The 13,662-nt window shown below is 46.2% G+C and overlaps 1 protein-coding gene across 2 annotated transcripts in view; it reads right to left on the reverse strand.

Moving 5' to 3' along the window:
- The window catches only part of SUGCT (succinyl-CoA:glutarate-CoA transferase), a 1,029,682-nt gene that overhangs the window by 981,439 nt on the left and 34,581 nt on the right, over positions 1 to 13,662 (reverse strand). Inside the window, exons 2-3 of one of the 2 annotated variants that reach the window (XM_040432683.1) lie at positions 6,327 to 6,378; positions 5,843 to 5,916 (exon numbers count right to left, since the gene is read on the reverse strand). In XM_040432683.1, the coding sequence (XP_040288617.1) occupies positions 5,843 to 5,916; positions 6,327 to 6,378 (126 nt within the window). Of the gene's footprint in view, positions 1 to 5,842; positions 5,917 to 6,326; positions 6,385 to 13,662 lie in introns of both variants that reach the window. The other variant, XM_040432681.1, reaches the window with a different exon arrangement.

The raw sequence follows: 13,662 nt of genomic DNA on the forward strand, positions 1-13,662 counted from the left end.
TCCGCCAAAAAATGCAGATGCGGATGACATACGGATGGCTTCCGTTGTGCATCCGCAGTTTTTGCGGACCCGTTGACTTGAATGGGTCCGCAAACCGTTTTTTGCGGACAAGAATAGGACAGGTTATATTTTTTGGGCGGAATTAAACGACGGACAACGGATGCGGATACAAACGGTTGACTATCCGCATTTTACAGGGCTCCATAGAAATGAATGGGTCCGCATCAAAACCGAAAAATCTGCGGAACGGATGCGGAATAAAAGAATGGTCGTGTGCATGAGACCTAAAGTTTCCGTGTACGTTCCGTTTTTTTTTTTTTGCGGATAGGATGTGGATCCATTCCTTTTAATGGGTCCGCATCGGTATGTTCGTTCCGTAGCCCCGCAAAAAATAAATAAAACATGGCCTATTCTTGTCCGTTTTAGGCATTGTTACAGTGGATCCGCAAAAAAAAAAAAACTTATGGCAAACGTTGCAATTTGCGGACCGCAAAACACATACGGTCGTGTGCATGTAGTCTTAGGCTGAGTTTATATGTTCAGGGTTTGTGAAACAGTGGAAACCATTGCTCACCTGATAAATCTCCCAATAAATCCCTCATCTGATCATCCCTGATGATCTTTGTTGATTTTCCTGCAGTGGTGACATGTCATACACACACATGAGTGCTGCAGTCAATCACTGGTCTCAGTGGTGATGCTGGCATGTATGACATGAGATTGCTGAGGCCTATGATTGTCTGCAGCAGTTTCATGGGTGTGTGGCCCAGGAAACTCAACAAGAAGCAGTGGAGCAGAGTGGGATTCATCAGGTTAGTAATGTTTCTTTTTTTTTTTTTTTTTTTTTTTACGCTATTTTTCCGATCCAGTTTTCTGGGCATTTGACAATTTCTGTGGGGTATATAGCATGCAACAGTAGCTAATAAAGAGCATTGTGGTGTCTGGTCAGTTGTGCTTTAACCCCTGCTATTGTTTGTGTGTAAACCCTCTAATATCCTAAATACTTTATTTGTAATGCAATTGCTGGCATTCCATAACTAGTGTAACAAATAATAAAGTGCAACACATGAACCCAGTTTTTATATTGCTTTCATGTTGATGTTCTTGCCACATATTGACGAACAGATGATGTAATCCTGTTTTCTTTGAGCAGGAGTCTGCTCTATCTATGATGGGTGCTGTCTGATCACTGGCTGCTCTGTGTTACGAAATACTGAAACCACCAAGTTGATTTAAAGGAACTGTCCCATTGAAGTCCTATTGTGCCAGATAGGAGCCAGGTCCAAGCGGTGGACCCACATCTACTGGGCATTTATGGTATATCCTGTGGCTATGTCATAAATATCCCAAGATGGGAGGTAATTTCTCTTATCTGTGAATACACATTAGACTAATATTGACTAAACCTACCACTCTACCTGGGACAAAAATTAGATGTTTATTTGGAAGGGGTTGGGGGTTAAAAAAATATGAGGTACTCCTATGAAAAGTATTACTATTAAATAAAAAAAAGCATTTCATCTGAAGTATTATTGCAATATACATGCAATAACGATATAGAAAGGAATTTATCATAGACCAGCGATTTATGCCAGTCTATGATATACCCTGCACTGTCGGAGGATGCGCCTAATTTATGACGAGGTGCAGGGCTCGTCATACATTAGGCACATTCTCCAGCAGTCCGTTTGGGCCTAAACAGAATTCTGTGGCAGCTCTGAGGTGCTGTAGATTTCATTTCAGTCTTCATTTACGGCAGAAAGCTGGCATAAATGAAGATGAATTGTGTCGTATCTGATAGCCCCTCCCCTACCTCACCACAAACCTTTTTTCAGAAAGTGGCAAGGGTGGTGTAGAAATGCCACTCGCTATTAAATTTTGTCACAATGGTGTTTTTTAAGCCAGAATAGTGGCATGGGGGGAATGTTAAATCCCACCATTGTCTATTATGTAATCTCTGCCAGTGCCCTCTGCTATTTAACCTTCTGGTTCACCTTGTCCTGACTGACATGCCCAGTAGCTTCCCTGCTACGTCCCGGTGTAGTGATCTCATAATGAAGCAGGTAAACCAGCCCAAACATAATCAATCAATCCATCCCTACTTCTAAAGTCATAGAGATATGTAACTGTATCTCTCTATAAAGTGGAAAAATAAATTTTGGGGACACTACATACCATATGTATATCTGGGGCTATATATGCAGGACTATTTTCTAGGCAGGGAAGGAAAGGGTTAACAAGAACTAGTTGCAAATTGCAATGCATCCAGGAAATTCAGGTACTTGATGAGCTACCGAACACACACAGAAGGGGAAGAAAGTCATCCAGATAAGCAAATAAGTGAGGAAAAAGAGTGTCCAATGCATAATGTGGATGATAACGTGGATAACGCCTTTTAACTGAGAACACATGTGCTGTGCTCCAGAACAGGGTTATTGCAAAAGGGTAATTGTTGTAATGTTATATTGCTAAGACAAATGTTCTATTTTTTTGTATTTGTATACCAACAACACTGCATGGACAAGCAAGGGTTATATCCCCTTAGGTTACTAGGAGATGGAACTGGGTCCACCCTGTGTTAGGCTACTTTCACACTTGCGTTAGGAGCGGATCCGTCTGGTGTCTGTACAGACGGATCCGCTCCTATAATGCAAACGCTTGCATCCGTTCAGAACGGATCCGTCTGCATAACTGTTTTTTTCAGATCTGATTTTTCACTTCGTGAAAACTCAGATCCGACAGTATATTCTAACACAGAGGCGATCCCAAAGTTAGAATATACAGCAGGGGGCAGTCATGTACACAGTTCTTTTAGTATATTCTAACTTGAAGCGTCCCCATCATAAAAACAGGGGGGGCGGCCGCACTGGCCACCAATGAGTTAAAAACAGGGGGGGAGGGGGGGGCAGCCGCACTGGCCACCAATGAGTTAAAAACAGGGGGGGGCCAGCCGCACTGGCCACCAATGAGTTAAATACAGGGGAGGGAGGGGGGCCGCACTGGCCAACAATGAGTTAAATACAGGGGAGGGAGGGAGGGTGGGGGGCCGCACTGGCCACCAATGAGTTAAATACAGGGGGGGAGGGAGGGGAGGGTCTGGCCCCTGCTTCCTGGCAGTACCCGATCTCTTACAGGGGGCTGTGATCCGCACAATTAACCTCTCAGGTGCAGACCCTCCCCTCCCTCCCCCCCTGTATTTAACTCATTGGTGGCCAGTGCGGCCCCCCACCCTCCCTCCCTCCCCTGTATTTAACTCATTGGTGGCCAGTGCGGCTGGCTCCCCCCCCCCCTGTTTTTAACTCATTGGTGGCCAGTGCGGCTGCCCCCCCCTCCCCCCCTGTTTTTAACTCATTGGTGGCCAGTGCGACCGCCCCCCCTGTTTTTATGATGGGGACGCTTCAAGTTAGAATATACTAAAAGAACTGTGTACATGACTGCCCCCTGCTGCCTGGCAGGTGCTGCCAGGCAGCAGGGGGCAGACCCCCCCCCTCCCTCCCTCCCCTGTATTTAACTCATTGGTGGCCAGTGCTGCCCCCACTCCCTCCCTCCCCTGTATTTAACTCATTGTTGGCCAGTGCGGCCCCCCTCCCTCCCCTGTATTTAACTTATTGGTGGCCAGTGCGGCTGGCCCCCCCCTGTTTTTAACTCATTGGTGGCCAGTGCGGCTGCCCCCCCCTCCCCCCCTGTTTTTAACTCATTGGTGGCCAGTGCGGCCGCCCCCCCTGTTTTTAACTCATTGGTGGCCAGTGAGGCCGGCCCCCCCTCCCCCCCCTGATTAAAATGACCGACCCCCCATCATTGGTGGCAGCGGAGAGTTCCGATCGGAGTCCCAGTTTAATCGCTGGGACTCCGATCGGTAACCATGGCAACCAGGACGCTATTGCATTCCTGGCTGCCATGGTTACTTAGCAATTTTAGATGCATTATACTTACCTGCGATGTCTGTGTCCGGCCGGGCTCTCCTCCTACTGGTAAGTGAAAGGTCTGTGCTATAAGCAATGCGCCGCACAGACCTTTCACTTACCAGTAGGAGGAGCGCCCAGCCGGTCACAGACATCGCAGGTAAGTATAATGCTTCTAAAATTGCTAAGTAACCATGGCAGCCAGGACTGCAGTAGCGTCCTGGTTGCCATGGTTACCGATCGGAGTCCCAGCGATTAAACTGGGACTCCGATCGGAACTCTCCGCTGCCACCAATGATGGGGGGTCGGTCATTTTAATCAGGGGGGAAAGGGGGGCTGGCCGCACTGGCCACCAATGAGTTAAAAACAGGGAAAGGAGGGAGGGGGGGCCGGCCGCACTGGCCACCAATGAGTTAAAAACAGGGGGGGGCGGCCGCACTGGCCACGAATGAGTTAAAAACAGGGGAGGAGGGGGGGGGGGCGGCCGCACTGGCCACCAATGAGTTAAAAACAGGGGTGGAGGGAGGGGGATCTGCCCCCTGCTGCCTGGCAGCACCTGCCAGGCAGCAGGGGGCAGTCATGTACACAGTTCTTTTAGTATAGTCTAACTTGAAGCGTCCCCATCACCATGGGAATGCCTCTGTGTTAGAATATACTGTCGGATCGGAGTTTCACGATCTAACTCAAATCCGATGGTATATTCTAACATAGAGGCGTTCCCATGGTGATGGGGACGCTTCAAGTTAAAATATACCATCGGACTGGAGAAAACTCTGATCTGATGGTATATTAATAGGGACTCCTGACTTTACATAGAAAGTCAATGGGGGACGGATCTGTTTGCAATTGCACCATATTGTGTCAACGTCAAACGGATCCGTCCCCATTGACTTGCATTGTAAGTCTGGACGGATCCGTTTGGCTCCGCACGGCCAGGCGGACACCAAAACGCTGCCAGCTGCGTTCGGGTGTCCGCCTGCTGAGCGGAACGGAGGCCAAACGGTGCCAAACTGATGCATTCTGAGCAGATCCGCATCCACTCAGAATGCATTGGGGCTGTACGGATCAGTTCGGGGCCGCTTGTGAGAGCCTTCAAACGGAACTCACAAGCGGAACCCCGAACGCAAGTGTGAAAGTAGCCTAAGTGGAACAGTCTGTGGTTAGCTGAGGAAGGGAGAGGACCTATGTTGCATGAGCTCCTCAGACCTAGGTCTGAGTTTCACAGAACTATCATCTCTGAGACTACAGCTATCCAAGCAAGCTATTATACTACAAAAGTGCTCCAGAGAGAAAGGCAATTAAAAGGTCCAAAATCTACAAAGCTGTGCATTGGAGTCAGACAGCAAGGTATTGTGCACATTCATGGCAGAGAGAGACTTTGCTGCTGTGAGGGGAAATATTGCTAACGCACCCTTCCACATTTTGAGATGTTTGACCAGCTGTACATTAATTCTGTAACCCTCTGTCTGGGAACTACAGAAACCTTTACAAGAACTTTATTGAATGCCTAAGATTCAGCAGGGAGAGAAAGAGGCAAGGAGTACTACAACCTCCATAATTGCTGCTGTCCATATATTACTATTGGGAGGAGTAAACTACACTTTGAACTATATCTTCTTCCTGTCGGATGTACTTCTGCTTCTATTTTGCACTTATTTATTTACTACTGGCCTGGATACTGTACCTACACCTCCTGCCAACACTTAACACCAAGGGAATTACAACTACCACCAGGAAGGAGACCCCCTGTCATTGCATGGCCCTAGGGGATATCGGTATGAGGATTGTCACTGTGATCCATGTGTACAAGTATCATAGCCAGAGCTACTACCATCCCCTCGTCGGGATGAATAACTATTGGCCGACAGCTGTTGAAGGTGTATAGCTTTAGCCTTCGCGTCACACATAATGACAGCAAGCACGAGTAAGAAAATGATTACCGGGTTTTTCTACTTTTATAACTTCAGCTCCAAGATCCCCAAGAATCATTGTAGCGAAAGGTCCAGCCAAGACTCTACAAAATAAAAGGTATATAGATAACAACTTGTTAATAACATCCTCATAGGGAAGGGGATGCTGTCTAAATGAATGTTGGTTTAAAACATTTGGGGAGGAATTTATTAAACTGTGTGGGTCAAAAAGTTTGATGCAAGCCCCACTTGCGCCAAAATATGCCATTTGTGTGTTTTGAGACTCACTCGCCACTTTTCAAAAAAAGTTGGCAGTGATAAGTTGGTGGCACAGGGCGAGGCCGCACATATTTCACTTCTGGCACACTGCCTGCCTGAGATGTGACACAATTATTAAGAGGCTTGAGTATTAATAGTTGTGCTGCATCTGACCCCAGAGTAGCTCAGGACCAGCATAAAAAATGTCTTAATAAATTCCTCCCCTGAACTATTTATTTTATTTGTTGCAACACACCTTGTCAAGTCGAGGACTTTCACTCCATCTAATGGCCGTATATTGGCGGAATCTGTTGCTTTAAAAAGACAAACATAAATATTAAACTGGTCACATCTGACACTTGCATAGACATTATATAAAGACTTTGCTTCTGTATTATTTATTTTTTTTATCAAACTTTTTATTGAGTTTTACAATACAAAGGTATACGGTACAACAAGTACACCACAATTACAACACAAAATTACCTCTCCCCCCTCCGTGCAGTATCCCCACCCAACTAGATATCTTCTATATGGATCCTGCAATGAGGTATACACTATATCACACTACATATATACCCTCCCGTGTCAGAAGCTAGGTTCTCCTTCCTCTCCGAAAGGAGTTTGATACCTGTGTGTCCAACAGCCACGCCCTCACCAGTTCTGACGGGGCTAACCCAGAATTACAGGGAGTGCAGAATTATTAGGCAAGTTGTATTTTTGAGGATTAATTTTATTATTGAACAACAACCATGTTCTCAATGAACCCAAAAAACTCATTAATATCAAAGCTGAATATTTTTGGAAGTAGTTTTTAGTTTGTTTTTAGTTTTAGCTATTTTAGGGGGATATCTGTGTGTGCAGGTGACTATTACTGTGCATAATTATTAGGCAACTTAACAAAAAACAAATATATACCCATTTCAATTATTTATTTTTACCAGTGAAACCAATATAACATCTCAACATTCACAAATATACATTTCTGACATTCAAAAACAAAACAAAAACAAATCAGTGACCAATATAGCCACCTTTCTTTGCAAGGACACTCAAAAGCCTGCCATCCATGGATTCTGTCAGTGTTTTGATCTGTTCACCATCAACATTGCGTGCAGCAGCAACCACAGCCTCCCAGACACTGTTCAGAGAGGTGTACTGTTTTCCCTCCTTGTAAATCTCACATTTGATGATGGACCACAGGTTCTCAATGGGGTTCAGATCAGGTGAACAAGGAGGCCATGTCATTAGATTTTCTTCTTTTATACCCTTTCTTGCCAGCCACGCTGTGGAGTACTTGGACGCGTGTGATGGAGCATTGTCCTGCATGAAAATCATGTTTTTCTTGAAGGATGCAGACTTCTTCCTGTACCACTGCTTGAAGAAGGTGTCTTCCAGAAACTGGCAGTAGGACTGGGAGTTGAGCTTGACTCCATCCTCAACCCGAAAAGGCCCCACAAGCTCATCTTTGATGATACCAGCCCAAACCAGTACTCCACCTCCACCTTGCTGGCGTCTGAGTCGGACTGGAGCTCTCTGCCCTTTACCAATCCAGCCACGGGCCCATCCATCTGGCCCATCAAGACTCACTCTCATTTCATCAGTCCATAAAACCTTAGAAAAATCAGTCTTGAGATATTTCTTGGCCCAGTCTTGACGTTTCAGCTTGTGTGTCTTGTTGAATGGTGGTCGTCTTTCAGCCTTTCTTACCTTGGCCATGTCTCTGAGTATTGCACACCTTGTGCTTTTGGGCACTCCAGTGATGTTGCAGCTCTGAAATATGGCCAAACTGGTGGCAAGTGGCATCTTGGCAGCTGCACGCTTGACTTTTCTCAGTTCATGGGCAGTTATTTTGCGCCTTGGTTTTTCCACACGCTTCTTGCGACCCTGTTGACTATTTTGAATGAAACGCTTGATTGTTCGATGATCGCGCTTCAGAAGCTTTGCAATTTTAAGAGTGCTGCATCCCTCTGCAAGATATCTCACTATTTTAGACTTTTCTGAGCCTGTCAAGTCCTTCTTTTGACCCATTTTGCCAAAGGAAAGGAAGTTGCCTAATAATTATGCACACCTAATATAGGGTGTTGATGTCATTAGACCACACCCCTTCTCATTACAGAGATGCACATCACCTAATATGCTTAATTGGTAGTAGGCTTTCGAGCCTATACAGCTTGGAGTAAGACAACATGCATAAAGAGGATGATGTGGTCAAAATACTAATTTGCCTAATAATTCTGCACGCAGTGTATTATTCCAATTTTCCCATTGCTTTTGAAATTTTGGGAGCATCCCCCTTTTTAAGTATACCCTTCTTTCCAAACATATCTTCTGGTTAAAGATCCCTAGTAGATCCTGCATGCACGGGATTGTGGGTTGAATCAATAGACTGTGGACTGACCGACTGCAGTGTTTACAATAGACTGTGGACTGACTGCAGCGTTTACAGTAGACTGTGGACTGACCGACTGCAGTGCTTACAATAGACTGTGGACTGACTGCAGCATTTACAATAGACTGTGGACTGACTGACTGCAGCGTTTACAGTAGACTGTGGACTGACCGACTGCAGTGTTTACAATAGACTGTGGACTGACTGCAGTATTTACAATAGACTGTGGACTAACCGACTGCAGTGTTTACAATTGACTGTGGACTGACTGCAGCGTTTACAGTAGACTGTGGACTGACCGACTGCAGTGCTTACAATAGACTGTGAACTGACTGCAGCGTTTACAGTAGACTGTGGACTGACCGACTGCAATGTTTACAATAGACTGTGGACTGACTGCAGCGTTTACAATAGACTGTGGACTGACTGCAGTGCTTACAATAGACTGTGGACTGACCAACTGCAGTGTTTACAATAGACAGTGGACTAACCGACTGCAGCGTTTACAGTAGACTGTGGACTGACCGACTGCAGTGCTTACAATAGACTGTGGACTGACTGCAGCGTTTACAATAGACTGTGGACTGACCAACTGCAGTGCTTACAATAGACTGTGGACTGACTGCAGCATTTACAATAGACTGTGGACTAACCGACTGCAATGTTTACAATAGACTGTGGACTGACTGCAGCGTTTACAATAGACTGTGGACTGACTGCAGTGCTTACAATAGACTGTGGACTGACCAACTGCAGTGTTTACAATAGACAGTGGAATAACCGACTGCAGTGCTTACAATAGACTGTGGACTGACCGACTGCAGTGCTTACAATAGACTGTGGACTGACTGCAGCGTTTACAATAGACTGTGGACTGACTGACCGCAGCGTTTACAATAGACTGAGGACTGACCGCAGCGTTTACAGTAGACTGTGGACTGACTGCAGTGTTTACAATAGACTGTGGACTGACTGAACGCAGCATTTACAATAGACTGTGGACTGACCGACTGACTGCAGCGTTTACAATAGACTGTGGACTGACCAACCGCAGCGTTTACAATAAACTGTGGACTAACCGACTGCAGTGTTTACAATAGACTGTGGACTGACCGACTGCAGTGCTTACAATAGACTGTGGACTGACTGCAGCGTTTACAATAGACTGTGGACTGACCGACCGCAGCGTTTACAATAGACTGTGGATTGACCGACCGCAGCGTTTACAATAGACTGTGGACTGACCGACCGCAGCGTTTACAATAGACTGTGGACTGACCGACTGCAGTGTTTACAATAGACTGTGGACTAACCGACTGCAGTGTTTACAATAGACTGTGGACTAACCGACTGCAGTGTTTACAATAGACTGTGGACTGACTGCAGCATTTACAATAGACTGTGGACTGACCGACTGCAGTGTTTACAATAGACTGTGGACTGACCGACTGCAGTGTTTACAATAGACTGTGGACTAACCGACTGCAGTGTTTACAATAGACTGTGGACTGACTGCAGTGTTTACAATAGACTGTGGACTCACCGACCGCAGCGTTTACAATAGACTGTGGACTCACCGACCGCAGCGTTTACAATAGACTGTGGACTGACTGACCGCAGCGTTTACAACAGACTGTGGACTGACCGACCGCAGCGTTTACAATAGACTGTGGACTGACCGACCGCAGCATTTACAATAAACTGTGGACTGACTGCAGCATTTACAATAGACTGTGGACTGACTGCAGCATTTACAATAGACTGTGGACTGACTGCAGCATTTACAATAGACTGTGGACTGACTGCAGCATTTACAATAGACTGTGGACTGACTGCAGCATTTACAATAGACTGTGGACTGACTGACCGCAGCGTTTACAATAGACTGTGGACTGACCGACTGCAGCGTTTACAATAGATTGTGGACTGACCGACTGCAGTGTTTACAATAGACTGTGGACTGACCGACCGCAGCGTTTACAACAGACTGTGGACTGACCGACCGCAGCGTTTACAATAGACTGTGGACTGACCGCAGCGTTTACAATAGACTGTGGACTGACTGACCGCAGCGTTTACAATAGACTGTGGACTGACCGACTGCAGCGTTTACAATAGACTGTGGACTTACTGCAGTGTTTACAATAGACTGCGACTGACCGACCGCAGCGTTTACAATAGACTGTGGATTGACCGCAGCATTTACAATAGACTGTAGACTGACAGATCGCACCGTTTATAATAGACTGTGGACTGACTGACTGCAGCGTTTACAATAGACTGTGAACTGAACGACCGACCGCAGTGTTTACAATAGACTGTGGACTGACCGACTGCAGTGCTTACAATAGACTGTGGACTGACTGCCGCGTTTGCAATAGACTGTGGACTGACCGACTGCAGTGTTTACAATAGACTGTGGACTGACTGCAGTGTTTACAATAGACTGTGGACTGACCGACCGCAGCGTTTACAATAGACTGTGGACTGACCGACTGCACTGTTTACAATAGAGTGTGGACTGACTGACCGCAGCATTTACAATAGACTGTGGACTGGCTGACCGCAGCGTTTACAATAGACTGTGGACTGACCGACCGCACCATTTACAATAGGATGTGGACTGACCGACTGCAGCATTTACAATAGAGTGTGGACTGACCGACCGCAGCATTTACAATAAACTCTCGACTGACCAACAGTGTGGTTTGACTGTGGACTGACCGACCGCAGCGTTTACAATAGACTGTGGATTGACCGACCGCAGCGTTTACAATAGACTGTGGACTGACAGCAGTGTTTACAATAGACTGTGGACTGACTGACCGCAACGTTTACAATAGACTATGGACTGACCGACCGACTGCACCGTTTACAATAGACTGTGGACTGACTGACCGCAGCGTTTACAAAAGACTGTGGACTGACTGACCGCAGCGTTTACAATAGACTGTGGACTAACCGACTGCAGCGTTTACAATAGACTGTGGACTAACCGACTGCAGCGTTTACAATAGACTGTGGACTGACTGCAGCGTTTACAATAGACTGTGGACTGACCGACTGCAGTGTTTACAATAGACTGTGGACTGACTGACTGCAGTGCTTACAATAGACTGTGGACTGACCGACTGCAGTGTTTACAATAGACTGTGGACTAACCGACTGCAGTGTTTACAATAGACTGTGGACTGACTGACTGCAGCGTTTACAACAGACTGTGGACTGACTGACTGCAGCGTTTACAATAGACTGTGGACTGACTGCAGCGTTTACAATAGACTGTGGACTGACCGACTGCAGTGTTTACAATAGACTGTGGACTGACTGACCGCAGCTTTTACAATAGACTGTGGACTGACTGACTGCAGCGTTTACAATAGAGTGTGGACTGACTGACTGCAGTGTTTACAATAGACTGTGGACTGACTGCAGCGTTTACAATAGAGTGTGGACTGACTGCAGCATTTACAATAGACTGTGGACTGACTGCAGCGTTTACAATAGACTGTGGACTGACTGCAGCGTTTACAATAGACTGTGGACTGACTGCAGCGTTTACAATAGACTGTGGACTGACTGCAGTGTTTACAATAGACTGTGGACTGGCCAACTGCAGTGTTTACAATAGACTGTGGACTGACTGCAGCGTTTACAATAGACTGTGGACTGACTGACTGCAGCGTTTACAATAGACTGTGATAGACTGTGGACTGACTGCAGCGCTTACAATAGACTGTGGACTGACTGCAGCGTTTAGAATAGACTGTGGACTGACCGACCGCAGCATTTACAATAAACTTTGGACTGACCGACAGCGTTTACAATAGACTGTGGACTGACTGCAGCGTTTACAATAGAGTGTGGACTGACTGCAGCGTTTACAATAGACTGTGGACTGACTGCAGCTTTTAGAATAGACTGTTGACTGACTGCAGCATTTAGAATAGACTGTGGACTGACCGACTGCAGCATTTACAATAAACTCTGAACTGACCGACAGCATGGTATACACTAGGCCATAGACTTGACCAGTGGCAGGGGTTACACTAGGCAACAGACTGACAGACAGCAGGGTTTATGCTACACTGTGGACTGACCGATGGCACATTTTGCAGAGGGCAATAGACTGTTGGTGGTGTTCACACTGGACTATGGACTGACGGTACAGTTTACATTAGGCCTTAGGGTACCTGCACATGCGCGAAGGTCAACATGCAGGAGATCCGCACAAATTTCTGTGTGGATTTCTGTGCGTATCTGCACCGAAACAGCACCAAAAATCACAATTTCAAACTGCGTTTTTTCAAATTGCATCTTGCGCTCCCAGGTACCTCAGTGGAGCAGGGCAGCCATAGCTATGAATGGTATTACCGCGCGGCTCACATGTTTGCTGCACCTGCAACACATGAAATGCATAAAATTCAGCACTGTTCAACTTTTTGCAATTTGTGTGTAGCGGTTGCAGCAAACGTGAGTCACTCTGCAAACCCCATTCATTCCTATGGCTGCCCCGCTACACTGAGGTACTTGGGAGCGAGACACATCTTGCACCTAAAATCACTGTGTAGCCAAATCCTTAGAAATTATTACAAATAATCATGAAAATACATGTCCGCATCCGTATGTCTGTTCCGCTGTACCTGGAAAAATATAGAACATGTCCTATTTTTGTCCGTTTTACGGACAAGGATAGGACTGTTCTATAGATGGCAAGACGCTCCATTCCAGAAAATGTGGAACACACACGGCCAGTATCTGTCTTTTGCAGATCTGCAATTTGCTGACCACAAAAACAGCTACGGCCGTGTGTACGAGCCCTAACGATGGGTTCACACTGCCGACACAGCCTTCCAGCAGGGTGTTCCGGAATAGGATGCTGGGAATCGGCAATTCTCGAGATATTTGCCAGAATTTGGTCAGAACACCGCTGGACCCATTATAGTTAATGGCGGAGATTTATGAAAACTGGTGTAAAGTAGAACTGGCTTAGTTGCCCATAGCAACCAATCAGATTCCACCTTTCATTTTACAAAGGAGCTCTGAAAAATAAAAGGTGGAATCTTATTGGTTGCTATGGGCACCTAAGCCAGTTCTACTTTACACCAGTTTTGATAAATCTCCGCCCATGTGCTGTGTTACACTTTAAAGGGGTTGGCCCTATTGCTAGGATATGCCATCAATGTCAGATTGGGGTGGG

This window comes from Bufo bufo, chromosome 5, assembly GCF_905171765.1.
Source record: "Bufo bufo chromosome 5, aBufBuf1.1, whole genome shotgun sequence".
NCBI classification, from domain to species: domain Eukaryota; kingdom Metazoa; phylum Chordata; class Amphibia; order Anura; family Bufonidae; genus Bufo; species Bufo bufo.